This window comes from Quercus robur, chromosome 2, assembly GCF_932294415.1.
Source record: "Quercus robur chromosome 2, dhQueRobu3.1, whole genome shotgun sequence".
Lineage (NCBI taxonomy): Eukaryota > Viridiplantae > Streptophyta > Magnoliopsida > Fagales > Fagaceae > Quercus > Quercus robur.
This window is the reverse complement of record NC_065535.1, coordinates 69,351,114-69,378,229: the sequence shown is the minus strand read 5'-3', so window position 1 is coordinate 69,378,229 and position 27,116 is coordinate 69,351,114. Positions and strand designations below refer to the sequence as shown.

Sequence of the window (27,116 nt, the reverse complement as noted above, 5' to 3'; positions counted from 1 at the left end):
ATCAACCCACCACAAGCAACCCAAGCAAAATCAATCCAAATCTGCGAGAGAGCTCTGTGGAGAACACGAGTGTGTAGAATGTCGATAACTCAATAGAGATATTGAGTTACTATTCATTTATTCATTTGTTATTGTTGAATGCTACATTATTGAGCCTGATGCATGCTATTTTTAGGGGTGTTTATTTATTATTTTACCAAATAGCTAGTCTGACTAGCCTGATGAGGATATGCTTTATTAAGAGTTTATTTATAATTGTACTTTTAAAGCTTGGAGACATGTCTGGTATACTTCTTGTGTACTTGATCTTCATTTTTCTAATAAAACTTACTACTTATACATATAGCAAAAATAAATAAACAAACAAATCTGCTTTTGGTGGCGCATTTGAAGATCAACAGAATGCAATGCAATTCTCCACCAGCGCACCATCCTCATTATATAAGTGTTACATCCCCAGTAGGGGAAAGAAAATTGGGCAAGGCTACACACAATATGTGACCTCTCACCATTTAATTAAACCACCAAAAAAGAAATGAAAGAATTGCGGACTCAAGCAAGCATTCTCACTCTCCAAAAGTACACTAAAGAAAAAAGTAATATCCACATATCATTAACCAATTTTGTCATGGTGCAAACGTCATTAAGTTATCTTTGAGCACTAAGAGTTGAATTACTGATATAAGAACTAAATCTGTCCCAACTCCCAAGAACAACTGAAGTTAAATCTATACATCTTAATGCTCTTCACAAGTCATGACAGTTTAAAGAGTGTATTCATGTCGTGGGGATGAACAAACGTAGTAAATTGCACAAAAGGATCAAGTACAGAAGTTCTTCCTATTTCATCAGCCACAACAAGCACCTCTCTGAGCAACTGCTCCATCTCTAGCACCTGATGGACCCTGGGGGCGCCCATACCCAACCTTGATGCCAGATGACTGCAGATATTAACAAAAAGGGTGTTAGGATCTAAAAGATAATCTTTTAGAGGAAGGACATCACGAGGCTCCAGAAATGTGGAACCAATTATCTCTGACTCGGCCTGTTTACTTAAGGTTGTGGAGTGGACATTGTTAAGAAGTCGGGGATTTATACCCATAACTTTGTTTAGACAAACTGACCCAATCAGAAAGCCCCAACAATCTAATCGTGCAATTGACCATTCTAAAATTCCTGGTAACTCTACCAACACAAAACCGCAAGGATGTGATTGCATTTGAGGATTTAAAATCAAGAGATTTGAAGAACAATTGCTAGTACGAATTGCTTGATATAAATACAACAACACATGATGGCATAAGTTTTGGAGATTTTCCTCAAACAAAAACAATGACATCTTACACAGTCATTTCCTATTTACATTAATAAAACTCTAATCCCTGCATAAATTATAAATTAATAGAGCAAAAAGTGTCATTTCATACTTTATTCAAGTTATTTAAACTAAAAATTGAAATCTTGGAGGACCAGGACATGCAAATCCTTCTCCTTGAATACATCTATACAAGTTTAACCAAATGAGATCAAAATAGAGAGCTGGATAATCAAACAAATCAATTTTGCCCATGCAAATATCCAGCCGGAGAAAGATAGCCCGAGGATAAGAAAAATTGCTCGTTTTTATCAAATTTTCTATTATTTGTCATGCACTTTAATACTGCATGTTAAATCAGAACAAGAAAAAACAGAACTAAAGATACTGTCCCAAGTCCCAATAGCCTAAAGTTTCTCTACAACAAAATGACTATTCAGTTACCTCATTAGATACATCAAATACACCCTCCTGAATATTCTGAAGGATCTTTGCAGCAGTCTTTATGAAAGCCTGTAAGATATGACACTATATTAGATTAAAGAAATAAAAAGTTGACATTTAAACTTGTAAGGCCTAACACTTTAGAGGCCTTTCTTGACATTGGTTAAGTTACATCACCTCCTCAACATTTTGAGCTGTTCTTGCAGATGCCTCCAAGAATAAAAGCCCATTTTCCTTTGCAAATTGTTCCCCTTCCTCTTTGCTGACAGCCCTCCGATGTGCAAGATCACTCTTGTTCCCTATGAGCATGATTGACATGTTGGGATTAGCATGCTGCCGAGCATCCTCTAGCCAGCTTGCCAAATGATTAAATGTCTCTCTCCTAGGAAAAAGAATAAATTCCTGGTTTTAGTTGTACCAGAGCAGGGGATTGGAGGCACAAATATACAAGTTTTAGACCTCCAAAGCTAGCATGACGTCATGAGCTTAACCTCAGACCACTGGCATCAGTAATTATGTATCAGGAGCTAAGGTCAACTTAGGAGTCCACATGAGCATTTACTAACTACTATTAATGGTGCCAATACAGGGTTCCACACTGTTTTTAACATGTCACCTTGATTTTAGCCGAAAGGAAACCCTCCCCTCCTCCTCTTTTTCCCATTCACAACTCTTTTGGGGGGGGGGGGGGGGGGGGGGGACGATTAAGTCTGCCACTATGCCTAATGATTCTTTTTAGAGGAAATAAGGTGCAAACCCGCAAAAGTCACATTTATTGGTCTTCGGACCAACTGATCATACTCTACAGTGGTTGCTATAAAAAACTCTAAATGCATAAAACTATCACAGGATTTACAACAAGGGCATGAAATGTATTTCCAATCCTTCACTCAACTGCAATAACTTGAAAATAAATATATGGCAAATATATATATATATATATAATTCCTGAAGCTGCTCACTGCTCACAAAAGACTACAGTAATGGGCAAGCATGCAGACGCTAAAATGAATTTTGCTACGTAAGAAGTATACATGAATCTAAAATCTTTCTTTGCCAACAATGATATGCTCTCTCTCTCACACCCCCACACACCTGGTTATGTCATATACCAGAAGTGCTCCAGCTGCTCCTCTGTAGTAAGATCTAGTGATGGACCGGAAAGATTCTTGCCCAGCCTGAAAGAAAACCAAGTTCCATGGCTTACAAATATGTTCAATGCAACCTTGAAATACAGTGCTTAACAGAAGCAAGTGAATGTGATGAAGGTGATTGCTTAAATATATGGATGTACAAGTTGATGAATTCAGAACAAAATAATAAGAAAAAGAACCTTCACTGAACATACTCATAAGCCAACTAAATACTTCCTATCTACAACCTGTTCTATGCATGTATCTAGAACCTTCATTCATGCTTACAATGCCTATAAAGCTAAGAGTCTAAGACATAAGGGCCAAGTAACATTATTTTGGATTCATATTCTTTTTCTTTTTTTAATAAGTAAATTTGTATTAATATTCAACCGATAGAAACTAGGAAACATAAATACGTTGGATTGAGAAGGTACTAGATAGTCGCAACCATCAATAAATTCCAAAATATTGCATTAACTTTAATAGATTTGAGATCAATTACTTTTTTCCTCCCCATCTGCAATCGAATGAGTAACAGCAACCAGTTGTACTAATCAGGTTGGGAGAATAACAAATTTGACATGATTCGACATAATTTTTCAGAAGCAATTTTTCACTTAGTGGATGAAGAGAAGTATAATAAATCCAAAATTAACCTTTTAATTACTCTTTCCAATGAAAGAACCATTGGTTTTAATGATAGAATTGGATGAAAGCGATGAACACAGCGTCAAAATACAACAAACTAGTAACACAATTACAGCTTTACTTGACCCTTTGTATACCTTGTAATATTATCTAATTATTGCTAACTTTTGTAATAGCATACTTTTAACTTTTAGTTATGATAGCAACACAAAGATAAAAATAAACCTCCAAAAACAAAAAAAAAAAAAAATTGAAAAATTAACCCTCAGTTTCTAGAACACTCTCCATTTTGCTTAGGAATGAAGAAAGCTGATTTTATGACTAAAAATGTAATTTTCGACATATCTATAGATGTATATATATGATAACACGTCATTTAAAATCTTGTCAATAACTTATAGTAACTGATTTTAAATGACATGCCATCACCTATACCTTTAAACTATGTTTGGGAGTTTATAGAAGAAAGTATGAAAATGAAAGAAATATATAATTTTTACTATTATAGATGATATCAATATTTCGACTCCATTTTTAAGGGCCTATTTTGGTTACTACTTGCTAAAATTTCAAACCTCAAGAGTTATAGACTCTTTAGAGTTTAAACTCATGACAACTATAATTCCCAATAGTTGACTTTCTACTGTTCAAATCTACTAAGAACTTATATTTATACCATTTTTTAGATATTAGCAATTAAAAATATAAAATTTATTTGTTTAAAATAATCTTATACATAGCCCGCATAGGGTAGCTCAATTGGTTGGCCTCATGGGAACCCCCCATGAGGTCTCCAGTTCAAGTCCTGGGATTACTTGATACATGTTTCTTGCAGGCTAGGTTGTGTATTTGGGGTGGGTAAACAAAATGGTCATGTATATATTCCTATTTTTTAAAATTAACCCTATATAGTTAAAAGCCTTGTAGCTAAATTGGTTCACACCTCCTAACGTTTCCAACAGAGACATCTAGAGTTTAAAATTAAACCCCCCTATCCCCAACTATTGAGTTATAAATAATAACCCAACATAGTTAGTTTAAAGGAAAAGAGAAATGAAAGGTTAAATTTAAGTATCATCTTTGTTTATCAATGATTCTCATCCAAATTATCACAAATAATTGGGAGTCAATAATTCTCATCCTAATAAAAAAACTCCTACTAAAAAGAATTGAGTTTTGGGAGGCATGCCCACTTGCCCAATTTAATTCCTTCCCTTCCTACTAAACTACCAAATAGTATAATTACTAGAATATTCCTTACAAATCCCTTTCAACCCAAACAAAGCTGCTACACCTTCATCAATTTCACAAGTAAATGAATTGGGAAAAAAAAAAAAAAAACTAATAATATACGATGCTAAATTTAACAATTTTGTTGTTGGGTTTTTCAAAAAAAAAGAAAAGAAAAGAAAAGAGAAAGATGGGACTTACAGTGTCCCAAATCTGAAGCTTGATAGGACGACTGTCGATGGTGACCATGCGAGCTCCGAACTCGACACCAATGGTGAGATCATGCACGGGCTGGAATCTCTTGTCAGTGAATTGCAAGAGCAGACACGATTTCCCTACACCTGTATCACACCCAATTATTATTCACCCACCAAAAAAGAAAAAAAGTAAAAAAAAAAAAAACATGTTTGATGACTAAATATGAAACCTGTGTCTCCGATGATGATGTACTTGAAGAGGTAGTCGTACGACATGGCCGATGATACGATGTCGTGTAGAGAAATCAAGCAGAGACACCAACACCACCAACAACAACACACACACACACGCACACACAAACCTGAAACCTTAAAGAAAGAAAGAAAGAAGGTTCGAGTTGGAGAGTTGTCGAGGCTTGAAATGAGAGGAAAGGAATGTAAATTATTATGTCTTTTGTATTTATATAAATATAATGTTTTTGAAAAAAATAATAAAAATGATTAGAATTTTGAAGAAGAAACTGAAAAGAAAGAAAGTCACGGTGACGTCTTTGTTATACCGACACGCTATCTAAAAAAGAGTCTAAAAATTAGTAAATTCTGTGCTGTATTTTTATTTTTTATTTTATAGATACTGTGTAATTTAAATATGTAGTGCCTATTATATAGTAATTGATTTTGTTATTAGGATAAAGCGCTTTAATTTTTGGCATAAGCGAGATTAAATTTAAAATTTTTTATTTGACTACAAAAAGACTTTATCAGTTAAATTACTTATCGTATATTTTTTGACTTTTTGTTTGTTACCTTTTTCTATTGTTTTTTGAATTTATAAAGTTTTTGTTTAATTAAATGGAGAGGATTGGACTTAATCCGATTTATGGGGGTGTAATTCATCTTGCTGTGTTTGTCAAATTGTCATGTGCCACAACTCTGGCGCTAACCTACTTGTGCCACACAAAAATATTCGGTTTTCTGCTTCTAGTATTTTGTGGTACTTTTTTTTTATTGGAAAATTTCTCATATTTTATTTGAGGTATAAGGAAATATAATAATGTCCCTAACGTGTTGCAAAATTGATATTCGATTGAGTTATTCATTAATCATTATAGTGATTTGATTAAGCTTTTTTTTTTTCCTAATCAGATATATCGTAAGAAAAATAGAGATTTCATAAAGATGCTAATGATAAACTAGGGACATCATCAGGTTAATCCATGAAAATAAGGTAACTCAAGGACAAAGGAGGAATTGTATTTTATCTTTTAGGTTCATAAAACAAAATTTAGGAGGATTGTTATTTCAGCAACACTTGTACATAGGTGTTCATATGTTTATCAGGATTCACGCATCGAAAGCAATTCCTGCTGTCAATACAACTTTTTTGGAACTTCTTTTCACTTTCGGCTTCCTTCAAACATAGGCCTATCCTTCTTTTGGGACTCTTAATTTGATGGTTTGAGCAAAATGTAGAGAGGATATCGTACGCATGTGTTTCTGTTTACGTGAGGGAGAAGAAATGTATGAGAGAAAGTAACCTCCATTTTTTTTTTTTTTTTTTTTTTTTTTTTTGAGAATCATAGAAAGTAACTTTGGAAGACTAGTTTATTCGGATTATCTCTATCTTTATAATTTTATCTTTTATGAATCCACTGTACTAGTTTCTTTGTGAATAAAAACGTAATTTGATACAATACTAGCACTAGCAGTACCGCAGTAGGATTTCCATTGGTGGTTTTTGTTATTTGATATGTAAACTGCAAATGTTAACAATTTCCATATGTTTATCACTTTAGGTTTGACCATAAGTTCTGTTGTTATCAAATAAGAAACCTAAAATCATATCCCACCTACATTAGACTTTTTTTTTTTAAGGAAAAAAAAAAATATCAAAAGGATAATGTAGCAACAGGAACCAAGAGATGACCTGATGAAATCCATCGTGATCAGTCTCTTTATTAAAATATTTGTTTCCGGTGTTTGTTTAACAATGTTTTCTTCAATATCAGTTTGATTCCATGTCCTATAACAATACACTTTTGAGTAAACTCCCTCAAAATGGCCCTAGTTGCTTTGCTTTAAGATAATCATCATATCAAGATTTAAAGGAACGTAGGAATCACAGTCTGGGCCTATTTTTCCAATTGGCATAGCTGTCATGGTTTTATCAGTGAACCCACACTAATGAAATCATGATTTAAATTATCGGGTTGTAATGTTATATAATAAAAATCACCCAGCACTAGACCTTCACAGTCTAATCTCTACTTTTGCGTTCAATCAATGAAAATCACATTAAAACACAGCAGTTTAAAACTAGAGATTACTCAATAAAATTGAGTTTCTACGAAGTGTGAATCTGAGGTACGATTTAAGCAATCAGGATCTTAAATCAGGATACAAGACACATACAGAACAAATGACCAAATTATCTTGCCAGCCTGCATGTGAGTTTGGAAAGTATAATCCATAACAAGTTAATGTCGAGACATTGAGATATTGAAGCTGAATACTGAAAACTACATCAGCATTCTGCTTAATACAACAATTATAATGGAAGTTGCAAAAAACAATGCAACTGACACAGTTACTGCTCCTGTGTGATGGATTTCACTCTTCCATTGCATCTCCTCCTTCAATCACTTCCACCTTCTCCTTCAATGGAGTAATCTTCGTTAAGAGAACTTCTGTAAACATAGTAAAAGGAATATAATCAAACAGTCAGTAACAAATTTTACAAGAGTAAGCATCATATTGCTGAAACGAGGCAAGAGTTAAGGAGCTGAATATGTCAATCTCAGTCTTTGCTTAAACGAAGGAATGCAAATAAAATATACTAATAAGGCAAGCTTCCTAGCAAGCATTAAAGATGAACCATCTGGAAAAAGCAATACTTATAAGCCATGAACAAGCTAAATTGCGCATTAATTTAACTGTACCGACCAAAATCAGCCAGCCATAAAATTGAGCAAATATGCTAGGGATATCGTAAATGTATGTATAATAAATAAAGCTAGGGAGTATGTCACTAACCGGTCTTCTTAGTAAAAGAAAAGCCTTTTGGATTGACATAGGTACGGGGATTAGGCAACAGATGGTTTCTAAGGTACTCCTTGTGCCCCTGTGGCAGCAGTTCAAGAGGAGAAGAAACTTGCATCAGTATTAGATTAAGAATTACTTTTACCACAACAATTAAGTGGTGAAAACTTGCAAGGAACAACAAACCTTGGTTATCACACAAACATCAACATTGCTTCCACTTCCCAAATCATTAAATATACCAGAGCATATAGCTTCAACAACAAGTTTGATTCCTTCGTCCCTCTGCAGCACAGGAGGCCAGGAAATAAGGTCAAGTGAGAAAACTAAATAAGCATTTCAGAAACAATCAATACTGTTAAAGTAGAAAGCAGGTCATGCTAAAGCAGCCATGTTTGTCTCCTACAAGTTACTAGTTTCTTGAGATACTAAAATTTAGCCTCCTGACAGTTGTAATGGACACACAAGCATATGTAAATCATAATTGAAGATAGAAAGATAATTACTCATCATCATAATAGATGAACATTGAAGTGAAAGTTGTATTGAAGTTGTCTATATCTTAACTACTACTACATCATTGTGAGCTCATCAAACATGTAAAAAACTTTACAACCATAACATTCTGACTTACAGTCAGGCCTTCTTTGTACTTGGACTCGAACATGGCCATGGCAGCAAGTGAACCAGATCCCATTGTTGCAAACGGCAGCGTGTCAGTTGATCCATGGGGATATATCTACCAAAATATAGGTTTCAACATTCAACCTTAAGAAATCAACTAATTATGAAAGCTAATATAGAAGGTTATTGCCAAATTAAATGCTTGAAACTAAACTCACAGTATGTAGATGAGGTCCAGTAACATCAACCCCACCAAGAACCAGAGCAGCTGAAACATGGCCTTGGTAGCTGAAACCATATTCAGCAGTTAGAATTTTATGCCATTTAACTAGATATAAGTCAAGAAGTGTCCGAAACAAATAAACTTACTTGAAAAGGTGTTTCTTAAGAAGGGTCAATGCTGTAACAACCCTTGATTCTCGACCAGTATGGTAGCGATGCAGTTGTAGCTGTGAGCTGACCATGTCTAAATAAGTAAACACCAAAGCAGTGCATTAGCTATGGTCGTACAAAGAAAATAAGACAATTTCATATCCTTCATCTTCCTGCAGCCTTGAGGTGCTAAACAACAATAGTGCAACAAATATAACCACATTAAACATCCACATTAACAAATACCTGTTACTGCCTCTGTATCAGCAGCAGTTCCTGCTCCACAACAATATATGTTTGGTGCCATATAATGTATCTTTTCACAGTTCTTATCACAAACTATGGGTCCTTCAGTGGCTCTCGTATCTGCTCCAAGAATGACGCCATCCTGAATAAAATGTTGAAAAGGAATAAAAGATAAGTATATAAATCCTGGAAGAAGTCTCTCAGAATACACTACCTAAAACAAACAAATAACAACATATATATGCTCATGTACATTTGGAGCACATGAATATGTGATGGGTGTCTACTAATAATCATGCATATCATTAAATAACTCTCACTACTGTACTATTTATTTTTTCAAGATCATAACTAATTACTACACTATTTATTTGCTTTTCTATTGCACCAGTTCCAACTAATTATCACTACTATACTATATGCCATCTACAAACTACATGCATTTAATTATGCGCTCAATAGTTTCCATTTCAGAAGTCTTTTTCATCTGTACTGTCAGAAGAATCAGAACAAGATTATTGCAATGCTACTTTTATTCTGATATGCAAATTATGAACATGCACTTAAATTCTTACAGGAATGATACAAAAGCAATATCAATTCTAAATGACTACACATGATAGCAATCCATCTATTTGAATATACGGTTATGATAAATATATTTAACAAAATAAATCATTCACTTATGATCCAGTTGTTTGATCTACGTGCCAAGTAATATTAATGCATAAATTTTGACTCTGTGAACCTAGCATCAACATCATTAGCTTGAAAGTCAGGAAGTATTTATCAGTGAGAAATACGGCTCAATCTGCAATTCATTCACTACTTTTTCGAGCATCATATCTCATACATATAAAAAAAAAAAAAAAATATATATATATATATATATATATATATATAACAATAGCTGATCAATAGCACATCAAACAGTCATACCTGGAAAACTAAACCAACAATTGTAGTTCCTGTCTTCCGATATGATGGTGGCTGAACTCCCTTCTTACTAAGCATGTCATTTCTTCTGCAGAGATCAAAACTAAATCCGCCCTTGGGGGGAACATCTATAGCCGAGTTAGACATCTTAAAACTTCAACTTAACCTGCACATAGAAAGCAAAAGATACTTATCGGTTATCACACCCATCTACCATGAAAACCAATTATCAAAACAAAGAGAAAAAAAGCAAAAGAAAAACTTTGCACCTATATATTTTTGTGTTTCAGAAAGTTTTATTAAATAAAAAACCAGCTCAACTAAGCCAAATATTGTATTGAGTTCAACTGAGTAGGAGTTTTTGTACCCTTCCACTGGTCTAAAATAATGAAAACCCTAAAATCTGAAATTTCAGTTCCTTTTCCACCCTCATAATAAATCTACTAAGCAATCAAACACGTTATATCAGACCCTGATTTAGAAACCCTATGCTTCAACAAGTCTATATCAACAGCTACCCTATCAAGTTTGAGACCTCTGGGCCCCTAGCTCTGGTGGTAAGAAAACAAGTTAGGGTGGTATTGGGGTTTCTTAGTTTTTATCTTGACTGCACACACAAATGGCTCAAGAGTCAAGACCACAATTTTCAAGCTTTCCAGATCAAAACCTAAGTTTTTATTCCCCCCTGTCAGCTATAAGTTCAGGTGCAAAGTGCAAACTAATTAATTAGCATTTAACTTTAAATTAATCACCTAGAAGAAACAGTATCCATAGATAACCCCAAAATATTTGGGACTAAAGCTTTGTTTTCGTTTTTTTTTTATTTTTTTTATTTTTTTATACATATATATATATTATATTATATTTTATTTTTTATAAGTACGTTTAATATCTAATCTTGTACAACTTTCTCACACACCCAAATGACTCAAGCCCATAAATTTACAAGCTTTCCAGATCAAAACCAAGCAGTTATAAGTTCAAGTGCAAACTAAGTAATTAGCATTTAATTACAAAATAATCACCTAGAAGAAACAGAATACAGGTACCTATGTCAAATGTCTGACCTTGTACAACTTTCTCACACCCAAACAGCTCAAGCCCACAAATTTTCAAGCTTTCCAGATCAAAACCCAGAATTTTTTTTTCCCCAGTCAGCTATTAGTTCAAGTGCAAACTAGGTAATCAGAATTTAACTTCAAATTAATCACATAAAAGAAACCGTATCCACGCAACAATATTCAATGACTGATGTTGTACAATTTTCTCACTCACACACAAATGGCTCAAACCCATAAATTTTCAAGCTTTCAAGATCAAAACCCACTAAGTATTTAGCATGTTAAGCTAAATTAATCACCTAAAAGGAACTGCACCCATGTAACAACGTTCAATGCTCGATCTTATAAAATCTCTCTCTCTCTCTCTCTCTCACACAAAAACACACAAATGGGTCAAGCCCACAAATTTTCAAGCTTATCAGATCAAAACCCACAATTTTTTGCTCCACAATAATCAATAATTACAAGTGCAAACTAATAAAACACACGATCTTTCACAAATTTCACTTGAAATTCATAATACTAACATTTTACAAGCTACCCTAATCGTGATTCATACGCAGAGAGTAAAAAAAGTAAAAAAGTCCCACACTTGGAATCGAAAAGATCGAAATCTCGTAGCTAAGGTTAACAGAGAACAACAACGTTGTGGAAAATAAGGAACAAGATTTACCTGAGAGAGACTCCGAGGAAACCCAATTGCCAAGCAAAAGCGAATACCAGTGAGAGATTATTATTATAGTTTTTTATTTTATTTTATTTTTCTTTATCTATGGAAAACCTAGAAGAGAAATCCAAGACTTTGAGAGCTTTTTTTTTTATTATGGCTTCTATTGTATATACGTCCCTTTTTTCTTAAACCCATTTTAAGTTTTGGAACTGGGCTTTGGGCTTCTTGTTGTGTACACCTAATAAGTGTTTCACATGTGTCCATGTCTTAACGGGCACAAAAAAACTGGACTTAAATTTTTCCCTTAATTCTTAGGTTAAAATATGCATTTTATTTTTACCATCTTTAAGTTTGGAGTACCTATTAAATTGATTTTAAAAAATTAAATATTATATACTTTTTTTTTGAGTAAATATTATATACTTAACTATTAGGATTTAGGATGATATTGATATGCCCCTTCTATCAAGATCCGTCATAATCTTACTACTATAAAACGACATCGTTATGCCAACTTTCTAATTTCTACAATTTTTTTTTTTTACAAAAATAATAATAAAAGAAAAGAAAATTAAGATACCCATTTAATAAACTATTTAGGTTCCTAATAAATGATTTCAATTAACACAACCAAGCCTAATAACACGGATTGGGTATAGTTACTTGGGTTGAACATTTTATTAACCCGACCGAACCAACCTAAGCTTAAAAAAAGAGGAGAGGACCGAGTTAACCCATCAACCCATTAATAACTAACCCCAAGACATCAAGTTGGGTTGGATGTAGTCAATGGATTGAATGCACACCCCTACTCTCAAAGGAGTACTAGTCTATTGGTATCTTGTTTTTCCTTTTCTTTTTTGACAAATGAAGCAATTAAAATTTTGGTGAAATGACGTCATTTTATATCGGGTTAATGACAAAAAATAAATTGACAAACTTTGACAAAATGGGCATCTTAGCATTGTCTTAATAGTTAAGAGTGCAAAATGCAATTTTTGAAAGTTGAAGGATTGATTTAAAAGCGACTCAAACCTAAAGATGTAAAATGCATTTTAGCCTAATTTTTACTTAATTTTTTAATCTCAATCAACTCTTAATTTTTGTTTTAAAAAATTGAAAATCATATCTTGAGATATTAACTAGAAATATTTCCATCAAAGTATTGAAACTATTAGTGATATATATAAATATATATATATAAGTCACAAAATTGTATAAATTCAGTATAGGTTTTTTTTTTTTTTTTTTTTTTTTTGATAGGTAAGAAAAAATATATTCAAGAAAACTACTAGATGCAAAATAACATCAGCATATCAAAAGTACAAAAAAGAAGGGAAAACAAAAAAACATAAAAAAAAAAAACATAAATTACAAAGAAAGAGAGCTAAGGAAAAGAGGAAGAGAGTCACTAGATGTGAGTCCCCAAGTCCTAGCCCAATCAAAAAGGTAATCAGAAAAGAGAGCAAGCATTTGGTCCTCGGATCTATCCAAATCCTCAAACGTCCGCCGATTGCGTTCCCTCCAAATAAACCACATCAAATGCAACGGAACTAAGTTCCAGATGTAAGAAGAATGCTTCCCCAACCAATTCCACCAATTAAATAGAAAATCTGACATCGTACATGAGGAAACCCATGAAATCCCAAAAATCCTAAAGACAAAGCACCACAGCCGAGGAGCCTTTCCACAATGTAACAACAAATGATCCACTGTCTCACCACAACGACGACACATAATGCACCAGTCGACGAAATCAAAACCCCTAAGCCGCAGGTTATCTCCCATGAGGATCCTATCCCATGCAGCTGTCCAAACAAAGAAAGAGACACGATGGGGTGCCTTAACCTTCCAAATGCCTTTCTAAGGAAGAACAACAGAAGACGATTCATGTAACTTATGATAATATGAACGAATAGTAAAATCCCTTTTTTTTGTCAACTTCCATTTCAAACGATCACCATCAGTCCTTGAAGGTAAATTGGATGCCAAGAGACGTAGGAACTCGTCCACCACATTTGGCTCCCAATCATTAGGACCATGATTGAAGTGAACATCCCAAATTCTCTTATCCCCTACCCCTTGACAAATCAAATATGACTCTACGAAAGCCTCTCTGTTCACAACAAAATTGTACAAAATTGGAAAAGCCAATTTGAGAGGAAGATCTCCACACCACCAGTCTTTCCAAAAATTCACTCTATCCCCCACTCCAACCTTATACTAGACATTTTTGTTAAAAACTTCCCAGCCCATCCGAATACTTCTCCACAAACCACAACCATGGCCACCCCTTCCCAACTTAGAGGTCCATCACGCACCCCCCCCAATCTTCCCCAAATTTCATAGCTACCAACCTCTTCCAAAGCCTATTCTCCTCGACTCAAAATGCCAAAACCACTTTCCTAGTAATGCTTTATTGAAAGTGGTCAATTTCCTAATACCCAAGCCTCCTTTAGCCATAGGCATGCACACCTTATCCCAACCCAATGAAATGTCAAAATTAAAATAAAAATGATCTCAAAGTAATGAATTAATATATATTAAAATATCAATTATCACAAAAAAAAAAAAAAAAATCTTTGGTACGTGACAATTTCTTTTTTGATAAAATGTATTTTTGAGATTTTTTTTAAATGATAAAAACATTTTTTTATTATTTTTTTTTTTAATTTTTTTTTTTTAAGCTTGATGCTTTTTCTTGCTAGGAATTTGTGATTTGAACCATAGATATGGAATACCAACTAGGCTATCATTTGGTACAACTCAGTTACTTCTTAGCATATATTTGGAATTGAGTTAATGATGGCATGTTCTTCTAACCAAAATCATTAGCAGTGTTAAAATTGAGTTGACAGACAAGATTTTCAAATAGATCTACGCAATCGCTTGTCATGTTCCAATTTGGACATTCATCCAGTAGTTTTTGACTTCATTTCACTTATATATTTTTTTTTAAGTTGCCTCTACAATTTTTTTATCACCTCTAAATATCAATTATTCATCGTATATCTTAGGCTAAACTTTATCTTGTAGGGATTTAAAAAAATATTTTATGAAATATAGTTTTTTCTCCCTGTTTAAGAACATTAATTGATGCGCCTTTGCCTTGTTCCATTGTAATTTGTTTTCCCTTTTTCTAACTTGGGTTTTTCTTAACAGCATGTTTCCTTTTCCAATGAACCATTTATTGGAATTGTTTAATATGTATGCTTTGTTGTCAGTCAGAGGTTATTTTTATCGCTGATAGTTGTACTAAAAAGAGTTCCTTTCATTTGTCCCTGGCAGATGATAATAAAGTCTCTTAGTGCAAGTGCAATTTTAGATGCAGTCCTTGAAGCCTTTGGTGTGAAGGAGAATTCAAATGGGGTTGCGAATAAGATAATTATATTGAATCAATGTTGCTGATTATATTGGTTTCTTGCATTATTTCTCACCTTGTAGTAGCTTTGTTTCCTTGTGTTTAAAATGGTCATTCATTACCAGCAAACTCTTTACTTCAAGTGGTACCTCCCCAAGTGCTTTGAGCCCGATGATCTTCACCCTCCACCTTACTCTTACAAGAAAAAGAGCTGCCATTTGAGTTGGAGCTCATAATGAAAACCGGAGCGTTCAAAATACGTGAATGCAAGGCCAAAGTAGAGCCCGTGAAAGTTAGTGTCCATTGAAAGAGAGCAAGTGGTTCTTGCTTTTTTCTTTTTCATTTTTTTTGTTAATAGTTCAATAATTACAACGGGAAAAGGGGATTTGAACCCTTGATGTTTGGGAAACACCAAAAGGTGCCAACAATCGAGCTCTTGGCATTGTTCTTGCAATTTATATATTACATTACATACAAGTACTGACCAATAACAAGTAACATTCATCCACAAGTTTTACTTACTGAAGAGTAGATACAGAAATGATTCTTCCAGACAATTTCCAATCAACACATACATCAGGTAACTTACACTGCCAAATGTTAATCAGGGTAGCACTCATAGTAACGTATGGAAAAAATTAACATATCTTTCTCACAAGTTTAGTTTCAAGAACAGCTAAGAAAAAAGAATATTTTCTAACTGCAGAAACTTACTTCAAACTCTTCAATAAAGTTAAATACAGATTTTCAATGGAAGAAACCCCATGATGAAAGATAAAGAGGCATACTTTGAGATTCTGAAAGGCAGTCAATATTAAGTATCATTTGAAACCAGCACGCGTGCCTCGGAATCAGGAAAGAAATGCATTGTCCAACAATATCCGCATCAGTTCTGAAATAGCCAGCTTCAAATCTATATTCAATTAATTATTGCTTTTTAACTTTCCACAGTACCTCCCCTCAACCATGTATAAGGTGCCATGCCAAACTGCAAGCTTCAAAGAGAACGAAAGACACATCTGTATTAAGGAGTTGGAGCAGCAGTGCTACTCCCAAATCCCATCTTATGCCCCAACAGTGTAAGCTGCTCAATAAACTCCACTCCTGTGAGAATTTCTGTAGTTCCATATATAACATGCTTGACAGGCTGCTGGTGCTGTACAAGCTCTTGCAAGCTCCCGTACTCAACATAATTACCACCGCCAATCATGAACACAATAGCTTCCTTAAACGGTCCTTTCAAATGACTACTACCAGAACCTGACTTGGGAGTGCGAGGATCAAATACGAGGTAATTATCAATTTCAGGATTCGGCTTCCCTTCCATCAAGGCTTCCACTGTCCTTGGCAATGCCAATTGCCTATCACTAGATAAGAGATTCTTCACACCAGCAGTCACAGCATAAAATTTCTCAGCCCAGTCGACAATGTTATTTCTGCTGGCTGAATTTGCTGATGCCATTGAGACATTCAATGACTTCAATTTTTTCACATACTGAAATGCACTAGTATCAACCTCGGACTCTTTGAGTGCTGCTTCTACTGATTCCGCTTCCGATTGATTAATGCTTTCTGAAGAGATCAGATACATGATAGCGAACCTCAGCTTATCCAGCTTTGTCCCTTTCCCTCTGAGCACACCAAGGAGCTCATTCCGATCAATGGTTCCTCTGACCAACATCTCATTCTCCTTTTTTGCATAAGAATCAAGTGACCTCTCCTTGATCTCACCCAACAAAACAGTTGCAATATTGGTGTGCTTATCTATCACCTGCTTCCGCTCTGTCAACTCAGGCAGTGAGTTCACTGCATTCATCAAATGCTTCGTGTTCCCCATCAAGTCTGTCCCATCAAACTCTGCCCCGTCAGTCCCACCGGTCCTCCTATTGACCTCATCAACATCCTTCTTATACTTGTTCAATTGAGTCTCAATCTCCACTGCGACTTCAGGAAATTCCAACAATCCATTAGCCACCCAAAATGGGTCAGAACTATCCAACTCAAACGACTTCATCCCACCCTTTTCACCTTGTACACTCAACCTATTCAGTCTCAATCCAAGAACATCATGAACAAGAGCTCGATACCTAAAATCATGCTGTATTGCAACTGACAACTCAAAATTCCTATCAAATATACACAAAACTGGCCGCTGGAAAGAGCTCGTGAAACTCCCACCTTCTGTAAACAAATTGTTCTTCGACAACAAATGGTCTCGCAATCTCTGATCTAATGCTGAAGCAACCATCTCAGCTGGCCCACCACGTGGGCACCTAATTATTGGCACCACGGCCAGTGTAGCCAATACACAAAACAAACCAGTTACAATCCTCTCCACAATCTCCTCAATCTCACGATCCCCAGCTGATGGATCATTCAATTGCACAAAACTAGACTTCTGTGCCAACGAAAACAAATTATCCTCCAATGTCACAAACTCCAAGTACTGATCATGCACCTTTGCAATCCGTTGGATTGAATCCGAACTCAAAGTCCCAGATGCAATATCTTCAAGCAGCAGGCGGGGTACAGCGGATGAAAAATTCAAGTGAAAAGTATCATACAGCGACCGGGAGGCATCAGCAATGATTCGCTGAATGTTGGATTGATTGGCTTGGACAAAATACACGGCAGGCACATCATGGACTGGTTTTCGATCCTTATCAATGAGAAAGTATAAGGTCACACCATGCTTTCGAAGGTCCTTGACACGAATCAATGGGGACAGGATGTTTTGGCAAAACTTATCATAGATCAAGATCTTGTACACCTCCTCGTTTGCAGTACCCGTTGCATTCACGGGTTGGTTCAAATTCAACATTCGGGTAATACATTCTGAACTCACAAACAATATAACACATCGAATTCAAAAACACATATACACTTAATTCACACATATATGAAATGGGTTATTGTTTAATTGTTCGAATTTTATTTCGGTTACTTTGTTAATGCAGAGATTGACATTTTCTGAACCAAAAATTGCAGACCCAATTGAACACTACAGAAAATAATTCCATTTCAGTCTCTTTTTTTAGCCAAAAACATAAAATTTATGGATGAAATTAGGTGGGTATAAGCTAATCTTCTCATAAACGAAATGGGTTTTCGATTAATTGTTGGAATTTCAATTTAGTTTCCCAGATTTGAAAAAAAAAAAAGAAAAAAAAAAAAAGATCTAAAGCAAGCAAGAAGAAGATCCAGAGTGAGAGAGAGAGTACCTGTTTGCTTTTGACGGAGATTGAGAGCCATGGCAGTGAAAACTGTGTTCCGAAAACACCAGTAATTTTCGCTTACGTAAAATGTTTTTTTTTGAGCTCTGCAAATTTGGGGGCTCTGTGCCTGAGAAAGCGATGCGTTCTGTCTGTGTTTGTTTCTTCGGAAATTTTTTATTTTCTTTTTTGAGAATGTCTTCAGAAAATTATTTCATTATGGGATTTTGATTTTTTTTTTTAATGTATGATAATGACATGAAATTATTTCATAAATAACTCAGCCAACAAAAAAGAGAGAGAGGGTATTATCAAATTAAAAACACTCTTTCTGTCTTTCATCTTACAAAATTGTGTTCATTTTCATTATATTTATAGTAAAATGTTTCACTATATGTCTACTAGTATTTATTTTTTCATGATTCTCAAAAACCGTGTTAATAAACAAGTGGAAAGGAGGTTGGATTGGCAATTTAAAATGAGTTTTGAGCTTTTAAAATATTCACTCACCCCAAATTATCAGTCCTTTATTTTATTTTGAGTAGGGTGTTAAATGGGTGTTAAATAGATTGGCCATAAAAGAGTTAGATACATAAATTAGAGTATTTTAGCCATTTTTAGAGATTTGAGATTTTTTTTGGTCATTTTAGAGCTTTTAAAATATTCACCCACCCCAAATTATTAATCCTTTATTTTATTTTGAGTAGGGTGTCAAACGGGTGAAGTTTGGATTGGGCATAAATGAGTTAGATACATAAATTAGAGTATTTTAGCCATTTTAGAGATTTGAGATTTTTTATTTTTTATTTTTTTGTCATTTTAGAAGTTTAAGGTGTATTTTGGTCATTTTAGAGATTTAAGAGTATTTTGGTCATTTTAAATGTCTCAAAAGTATTTTGGTCATTTTAGATATTTTGAGGGTATTTTTAATCATTTTAGAGATTTGAGGGTAGTTTTGGCAATTGCAAAGGTTTCAGGGTTATTTTTAGTCAGGTTTTGAGAATATTTTGATCGTTTTAGATATTTCATATTTCAGGATATTTTGGTCATCTTAGAGGTTTACGAGTGTTTTTCTCATTTTGGATGTTTTCAAAGGTATTTTGGTTGTTTTAGAGATTTTTTGGGTTTTAAATCATTTTAGAGGTTTTTGGTAATTTTAGAAGTTTCGAAAGTATTTTGGTTATTTTAGTGGTTTTTGGATATTTTGGCTCATTTTAGAGACTTTTGGGATATTTTGGTCATTTTAAAGGTTTTGGGGGGTATTTTGGTCATTTTAGAGGTTTTTGGGTGTTATGGTTTTTAAAAGAGTTTTCAAGGTATTTTTCGGTCTTTAAAGAGGTACTAGGGTATTTTTGGTTGTTTTAGAAATTTTGGGGGTATTTTGGTTATTTTTAGAAATTTTAGGGTATTTTAGTTTATTTTAGAGATTCTGGAAGTATTTTGGTCATTTTAGAGATTCAAAGATATTTTTCATTGTGGGTTCCAGTTATCTCAACTAGTAAAGTCTCTGATGGTTGTATAAGAGATCTGGGGTTCAATTCCTGCCTACACCAAAAATTGATTGGTGTCTTGGTCTGATGATAAAGAGCTATTATTAGGAGTGGACGCCATAAGTTAAAACTCTCTCTCTCAAAAAAGAAGAAGAAGATATTTTCATTATTTTAGAGATTTCGAGGTATTTTTTGTTATTTGGAGTGTATTTTAGTCATTTTGGTGGATCTAAGGGTATTTTGGTCCTTTTAAGTGGTTTTAGAGGTATTTTAGGGTTGAATAATTTGGGTAAATGATATGTGGGTAATATTTGGATCTAATTGGGTGCCTAATTAGAATACTCATGTTAATTGGATTTAGTTGAGTTAATACCCATTTGACCCAATTAATAATTTGGTGAGGTTAGGTCTTATTTTTGTGAGTAGGTTTGGATGGATAAATGAGTTTGGGTTGATTTTGCCACCCCTAAGTATGAGATGTTTGAAAATGTAGACTTATTTAAAAAAAACCCATAAAAAAATTCTATAACTTACATTTTTTTTTTTTTTTAAGTTAATACTATTCTTTTACTAAAGTTTAATTTTTTGGGGGGTATTTTTGCAAAATTTTACTTTTTTATGCAGCAAAATTGTATGTTTTTAACCAAAATGCAAAACATTAAATGATATTTACTTAAAAAGTTATAATTTTTTCTCTCTCTAAAAAAAGTTGTTTTTTATTTTTTTTTTTAACCAGACAACAATTTGGAATTGAAGGAGTAATTTTTTTAGATTGAAATGAGGGAGTGATAATAAGTTTAGGAATGCATAAATGGCAACAGGTTAGGTGAGGTGCAATGCTGTAGGCAGATTTGCATAAATGGCAATTTTTAATTATTTTCTTGTTATTCATGCTCCAAACTAGGTGGTTCTTCGTATTTGACTATTGCTGAGAATACATATTTTTTTGTTGACAAAATGCAAAATGCATAGCATAGATTAGAAATAGTGATTGTATATTAAAAAAAAAGAAAAGAAATAGTGAGTGTATATTGTTGTTAAATTACTGATTTTTTTTTTAAAGTTTAAGTTAATAGGAGATTATGAATTTAATCATTTAATTTATTACTCTTTTTTTATGTGTGGGCCACCTAAGCTGCCATTGAGTAAGGGCCAAACACATGAAAATTTAAACGAGGGGTAAGGTAGATACAAGAGATTGAATTCAAAATTTATTACTTTAATACCATGTTAAATCAATGATTATCCCAAAAGCACATGCTACACTTAGTTGTCAACGTTGTGAATTTAAACTAAAACTAAATTGGAGGAGAGAGGCGACGAGAGAGTGAGAGAGTTTTTGTGTTTTCAATATAAATGAGAGAGATAACTAAATAAAAAATAAAGATAAGCAACAATGGACATGTATATATTTACATGTTCACTAGGTAGCATGTTGTAGGAATTTTTGCAAAATACATTACCAAATGTGGGTGTGTTTTTGGTATTTTCTACTACAATATTGTATGGCACGGGACCCCCAGACCCATTTGGGCCTTAGGCCTTAAACTCCAACTTTACATTATGGCCCATGGGCCCAACCCTCTTGCCCAAAACTAGACCTTGGGCCTGCCAAGGCCATGGGCTCGAGCCTCATGACATTACACCCAGCCCGAAACCCGTTGAGTGAACCGCTATAATGCATACTCATAGTAGCCCATAACCTAGGATTTGCCCAGCAAGGTACACCTCGGACTGGAGCATGATTAATCGGGGACACTATACCTCGGTTATACCGGTATCGCCCTGGGAAAAACCTCTACCAAACGTCCCTTCTGAAGTGGAGAGCAAGTTCCAATGCCACTTTCACCACACCCCATTCCCAACTAAACATCCATTTAGCAATAACGACATTGGACCTCCCCTACCACTAACTACAAGAGTAATCATAACACCCTACTAATCATTGGGCTATAAATATGAGAAAATAAGGGAGAAGAGGGGGTTGTTGAAGGGTTCCAGAGAAAACTGAGAGTAGGAGCAAGAGAGCAACATGAGAACAACAACGGTGGGAGTAGGGGAACTAATAAGGAGCAGTTGCTTCGTTGGGTCTCTGTGTTGGGAACTACCCGAGTTAGGAAATCCAAAGCCCACATCACAAATAGATTGTGAGCCCAAGTGAGGCCCAGCCCATCAGCCTTATTTTTGGTGCGCACAATTGGCGCCGTTTGTGGGAATCTCCTACAAAGCTGTGGGAAATATGTTTGAAAGACATTCGGGGAGTTGCGCTGAAAGCGGTTCGGTGGGATCTTCTCAGGGATCCACCTGGCGAGAATAAAGGCACAAGAGGCGCGAATATAGGGACCATGAACAAAAGGAAGAACGTTTCGGCCTTGGGGAGGGGTCGTACCAAACCCATCAGATGATATCGGAAGCTTCAGGGCATGGGCAACTTAATGAGAAAGACGAAGAACTTGAGCGATTATGCAAACTGGTAAGAGATTTGGAGTTAGAAGCGAGGGGCAGGCAACAGAGAAGGGACCGAGACAACTGAGAAGGGAGGTCTGATAGTGGGAGAAATCGTTATGGGGCGGGGTCCAATTAGTCTGGTTCTCATCGACATCAGGATCGTTCACATTCACGAGAGTCCTGTCGACGAAGAGGTCGTTCACACTCGCGAGAGTCCTGTCAACGTCGGGACTGATCACGTTCACGGGAGTACGCAAACCGGGGATCAAATTCCTCGGAAGAACGATGGCCCCATAATGCGGCCATGGATGCTATAAGTCGCGCCTTACTCAGAACTGCTTGGTCGCTGTTCTTAGAAGACATTGAATGGGCCCCAATGCCGAGTAGATTTGTGCCCCCACCATTCAATTCCTACGACGGGAAAACGGACCCGGTAAAACACGTCAGCCATTATATCCAGATGCTGTCTCTACATACTTATAATGACGCCTTGATGTGTAAGGTATTTCCCTCAAGCCTCAGGCCCACTACTTTGAGATGGTTTAATGGGTTACGAAAGGGCTCCATTCAGAGTTTTGTATAGTTGATACAAGAATTCGGTGTCGGGTTTGTTACTTGTAGCCGGGTACCACAACTAGTGGACGTTACTATCTATGAAGATGAGGGTCAGGGAAACCCTTCGTAGTTATGCCAGTCGGTATTGGGAGCTTTATAATGAGATCGGTGGGGGCAATGAGAAAATTGCGGCGAGCACCTTTAGGATGGGGCTGCCCGAGGATTCCAAACTACGGGATTCTTTGATGAGGAGGCCTCCCGAGAATATGAGGTAGCTTTTGAGGCGTATAGAGGAATACAAATGCTTGGAGGACGATTGGCTACAGAGTAAGGGCAAGGCCCCGTTAGTGAATTGTCCTCGATAAAGCGGGTTTCAGCCAAGGGCTTGAAAGGATTTAAGGATACAAGAGCCAAAGCTGTGGCTGGGAGAGGTGAACGTGACGTTTAAAAAGCCGATACACAGAATCATAGACCGGATCAAGAATGAGCTGTACTTCAGATGACCGAACAAGATGGGGGGTGACCCGTCCCGCAGGAATCAGAATTTGTACAGTACCTATCACAAGGATAAGGGGTATATCATCGAGCAGTGCCGGGTGTTAAAGAATCATCTTGGGCAATTGGTGAAGGCGGGATATCTGAAGGAGTTTGTGGCAGATACAGGGAATAGGGATGCCGGGCAAGGTACTCAACAAAGAGGGAACCCTCTCCCGCCCTCATTAGGAGTGATTGAGGTTATCCATGCTGCCTTGAAGGGTACTGCAATGGCTAGGAGGAGAGGAGCGCTGACCGTAGTGCTCGTGAAAAATAGCTTGGGCAAGCAACCGCTCGAAAAGAAGCTAAAAGTTGTTCAGGAGCCCATCGCTTTTAACGATGATGATTTAGAAGGAACAATTCAGCCACACGATGATGCGTTGGTGGTGACAGCCTGGATAAAAGGGTTTTATAGTAAAGAAGGTAATGGTGGACCAAGGAAGTAGGGCCGATGTGATGTATTCGGATTTGTTTAGAGGGCTCGAACTGAAGAAGGAGGTCCTCTTAAAATACGATACGCCCCTGGTCGGGTTTGATGGTCAGGTGGTGATTCCCGAGGGGCAAATATCATTTCCCGTGAATATGAAAGGAAAGGAAAGGAAGTGACAGTGGCTTTTGTAGTTGTTGCTTCATTTTCTCCTTATATGGCTATTCTGGGAAGGTCATGGATCCATGCGATGGGGGCAGTTCCCTCTACCCTACATGTGAAGGTTAAGTTCCGTATCGAGTAGGGCATTGCTGTAGTAAGGAGAAGTCAGCAAGCGGCCAGGCAATGTTTAGTGGCCGTAGTCGATTGGAAGCACAAGCAGGCTAAACAAAATGAAACCACTAAGGAGGTTCCTTTATAACAATTACAGGAGCCCCGAGAGGGAATGGAGGCTAGTTGTGTTGAGGAATTAATCAAAGTAATGATACTACCAGATGTTGACTGGTATTTTCAGATAGGGGCAAATATGAAGGACGGGAAGAAGGTAGAAGCATTGTTATTTCTTATACAGAATGTAGATGTGTTTGCCTGGAGCTCGTATGAGGTGCCCAGGGTTGATCCTGAGTTCATCGTTCACAAGCTTAACATAGACCCGTCATTTCGTCCAAAGAAACAGAGGCTGAGATGATCAGTAAAGGAACACGTTAAGGCAGTGAGACAGGAGGTCGGGAGGTTAAAAGAGGCCAGGGCGATTAAGGAAATCTTCTTCCTGGAATGGTTGGCGAATACCGTGGTGGTCAAGAAGAAGAATGACAAATGGAGAGTTTGTGTAGATTTCAAGGATTTGAACCGAGCATGTCCAAAGGACCTATTTCCTATGCCAAAGATAGATCAATTGGTCGATGCCACCTATGGGCACCCGAGGATGAGTTTCTTGGACACCTTTCAAGGTTATCATCAAATTGCCCTAGCTGCCGAGGACTAGGAGAAGACGGAATTCATCTCCCCTCTTACAAACTACCATTACACCGTGATGCCCTTCGGGTTAAAGAATGTCAGGGCAACTTATCAATGTATGATGACTAGAATGTTTCGGGACAAGATTAGGCATACGGTTGAGGTGTACATCGACGACATGGTGGTAAAAAGTAAACAAGAAACGCGACATATAAAAGATCATCAGGGGGTGTTTGAAGTTCTTCGGCAACATAAGTTGCGCTTAAACGCAAACAAGTGTGCCTTCGAGGTGGGGACTGGGAAGCTTTTAGGTTATCTGATCACTAACCGTTGGATAGAAGTCAACCCCAATCAGATTGAAGCCGTGCAACGCCTCAAGCTGCCATGCAATCCAAAGGAAGTGCAGGTGTTGACCAGAATGTTAGTTGCCCTTAATCGGTTCATTTCTAAGTTTGTCGATCGCTGTCATCCATTCTACCAACTTTTGAGGAAGTGGAAGGGGTTTCAGTGGAATGAAGAATGTGAAAGAGCTTTTAAGGATTTGAAGGAGTATTTGATGCGGGCACCCATGTTAACAGCCCCGGAACCTAGGGAAGACTTATTCATGTACCTTTTGGTGTTTGATCATGCTGTGAGTGCCGTGCTGTTAAGGGATCAAGGAGTGCAGTAGCCTGTGTATTACATCAGTAAGACCTTGGTTGATACCGAGACAAGGTATTTACCCTTGGAAAAATTGGTGTTAGCACTAGTACATGCTATGAGGAAGTTGCCACACTATTTTCAAGCTCATACCGTCTACGTCCTAACCGAGTATCCCTTATAGTCGTTATTGAAAAGGTTTGACTTTACGGGCCGGATAACTAAATGGGGGAGTCGGCTAGGTTCCTTCGTTGTAGAGTTTTCACCTAGGAATGAAGGGGAGATGGTTTGTCGTGTGGAATGTCGCTCGTGGAAGGTATTCGTGGACGGTGCATCAAGTACTATGGGGTCTAGTACCGGGATTGTCATTATCACCCCAGAAGGAATATGGTTGGAGCATTCTTTTAGGTTGGAGTTTAGGGCCTCTAATAACGAAGCTGAGTATGAGGCCTTACTTGCTGGATTAAGAACCGTTTTGGGTATGGGTGCCCGTGATGTGGAGATTTATTTAGATTCTCGGCTGGTGGTCAGCCAAGTGTAGGGTAGTTTTAAAGCCTGGGATTCTCGAATAAAAGAGTTATTACAGGTAGTAAAGCAAATCATGAGTGAGTTTTGTACAACAAAGTTGGCCCAAGTTACCCGGGGACAAAATAGACATGCTGACTCTCTAGCCACGTTGGCATCATGAATGATGAAGGGTGTGCCTCGATTAATCAAGGTAGAGCTCATAGCGGAGTCGAGCATTAATACAGCAGTTGGTGTTGGAGTTGCAGTGATTTTGACAACCAAGCCATGTTGGATGGACCCAATCATTGACTTCTTAGCCGAGAATCGAGTCCCAGATGATGAAAAGGAAGCTAATAGGGTTCGCTGAGTAGCTGCTTGAACTGGTTGTCGGCGGATCGCAAGCTGTACCAGAGGTCTTTTAGGGGGCCATACCTTTTGTGTTTGCACCCTGAGAAAGTCAACAAACTCTTGGCAGAGCTACATGATGGGGTGTGTGGTAGTCATGTGGGGGGACGCTCATTAGCACACCAAGCAATGACTCAGGGGTTTTGGTGGCCTCGGATGCAAAAGGATGCTGCCGAGTATGTACGAAAATGTGAACGGTGCCAAAAACATGCCCCTTTGATCCGCCAACCGGTAGGCCATCTGAACCCAGTAAGTAGCGCTTGGCCTTTTGCACAGTGGGGGCTAGATATTCTCGTCCCGTTTCCCTGGGCCACGGGCAATAGGAGGTTTGTATTGGTAGTTGTTGATTACTTCACCAAGTGGGCGGAGGTAAAGGCGTTATCCAATATTCGGGATGTGGATGTTAAAAAGTTTGTGTGGAAGAATATAGTCATGAGGTTTGGGGTGCCAAACTCTCTTATGTCTGATAATGGATTGCAGTTCGATAGCAGAGCTTTTTGTGAGTTTTGCAACGGTCTTGGCATCAGGAACAAGTACTCTACCCCGGCATATCCTCAGAGCAATGGCCAAGTAGAAGCCACCAACAACGCAATCGTGAATGGATTGAAGAAAATGTTAGATGGTGCAAAAGGTAGGTGGGCCGAGGAATTGCCCTACGTTTTG

The 27,116-nt window shown here is 36.7% G+C and overlaps 3 protein-coding genes across 4 annotated transcripts; all 3 read right to left on the bottom strand.

Annotated features, from left to right (window-relative positions):
• Positions 1–585: 585 nt before the first annotated feature.
• On the bottom strand, positions 586–5,416 carry LOC126714751 (ras-related protein RABB1b). Its single transcript, XM_050415041.1, has 6 exons — positions 5,201–5,416; positions 4,975–5,114; positions 2,855–2,937; positions 1,937–2,141; positions 1,760–1,828; positions 586–941 (listed from the first exon to the last, which is right to left on the bottom strand). Exons 1-6 carry the CDS (start codon positions 5,244–5,246, stop codon positions 849–851), a joined length of 636 nt encoding a protein of 211 aa, XP_050270998.1. The 5' UTR covers positions 5,247–5,416; the 3' UTR covers positions 586–848.
• A 1,863-nt stretch (positions 5,417–7,279) lies between these two features.
• Positions 7,280–12,088, bottom strand: LOC126714749 (proteasome subunit beta type-7-B). Of its 2 annotated transcripts, none has more exons than XM_050415038.1 (9): positions 11,922–12,088; positions 10,191–10,353; positions 9,252–9,393; positions 9,003–9,099; positions 8,852–8,921; positions 8,644–8,748; positions 8,196–8,294; positions 8,004–8,091; positions 7,280–7,657 (listed from the first exon to the last, which is right to left on the bottom strand). In XM_050415038.1, exons 2-9 carry the CDS (start codon positions 10,332–10,334, stop codon positions 7,581–7,583), a joined length of 822 nt encoding a protein of 273 aa, XP_050270995.1. In that variant the 5' UTR covers positions 10,335–10,353; positions 11,922–12,088; the 3' UTR covers positions 7,280–7,580. The 2 variants fall into 2 exon arrangements, with proteins under 2 accessions (XP_050270995.1, XP_050270996.1); XM_050415039.1 differs by lacking the exon at positions 11,922–12,088 and adding an exon at positions 11,213–11,379.
• A 3,720-nt stretch (positions 12,089–15,808) lies between these two features.
• Positions 15,809–18,736, bottom strand: LOC126714748 (SEC1 family transport protein SLY1-like). The gene is made up of 2 exons (XM_050415037.1): positions 18,501–18,736; positions 15,809–18,114 (listed from the first exon to the last, which is right to left on the bottom strand). The coding sequence occupies exons 1-2, from the start codon at positions 18,529–18,531 to the stop codon at positions 16,304–16,306; spliced, it is 1,842 nt and encodes a 613-aa protein (XP_050270994.1). The 5' UTR covers positions 18,532–18,736; the 3' UTR covers positions 15,809–16,303.
• Between the last annotated feature and the right edge of the window lie 8,380 nt (positions 18,737–27,116).

Coding starts and splice junctions, on each gene's coding strand:
- LOC126714751 (XM_050415041.1), bottom strand. CDS start 5,246: ATGTCGTACGACTACCTCTTCAAGTACATCATCATCGGAGACACAG. Junction 2,938..4,974: donor AGCTTCAGATTTGGGACACT/GTAAGTCCCATC, acceptor GTTTTCTTTCAG/GCTGGGCAAGAATCTTTCCG. Junction 2,142..2,854: donor CTGGTATATGACATAACCAG/GTGTGTGGGGGT, acceptor TCTTTTTCCTAG/GAGAGAGACATTTAATCATT.
- LOC126714749 (XM_050415038.1), bottom strand. CDS start 10,334: ATGTCTAACTCGGCTATAGATGTTCCCCCCAAGGGCGGATTTAGTTTT. Junction 9,394..10,190: donor TTGTTGGTTTAGTTTTCCAG/GTATGACTGTTT, acceptor CATTTTATTCAG/GATGGCGTCATTCTTGGAGC. Junction 8,295..8,643: donor AGTACAAAGAAGGCCTGACT/GTAAGTCAGAAT, acceptor CCTGTGCTGCAG/AGGGACGAAGGAATCAAACT.
- LOC126714748 (XM_050415037.1), bottom strand. CDS start 18,531: ATGGCTCTCAATCTCCGTCAAAAGCAAACAG. Junction 18,115..18,500: donor TCTCCGTCAAAAGCAAACAG/GTACTCTCTCTC, acceptor TTGTGAGTTCAG/AATGTATTACCCGAATGTTG.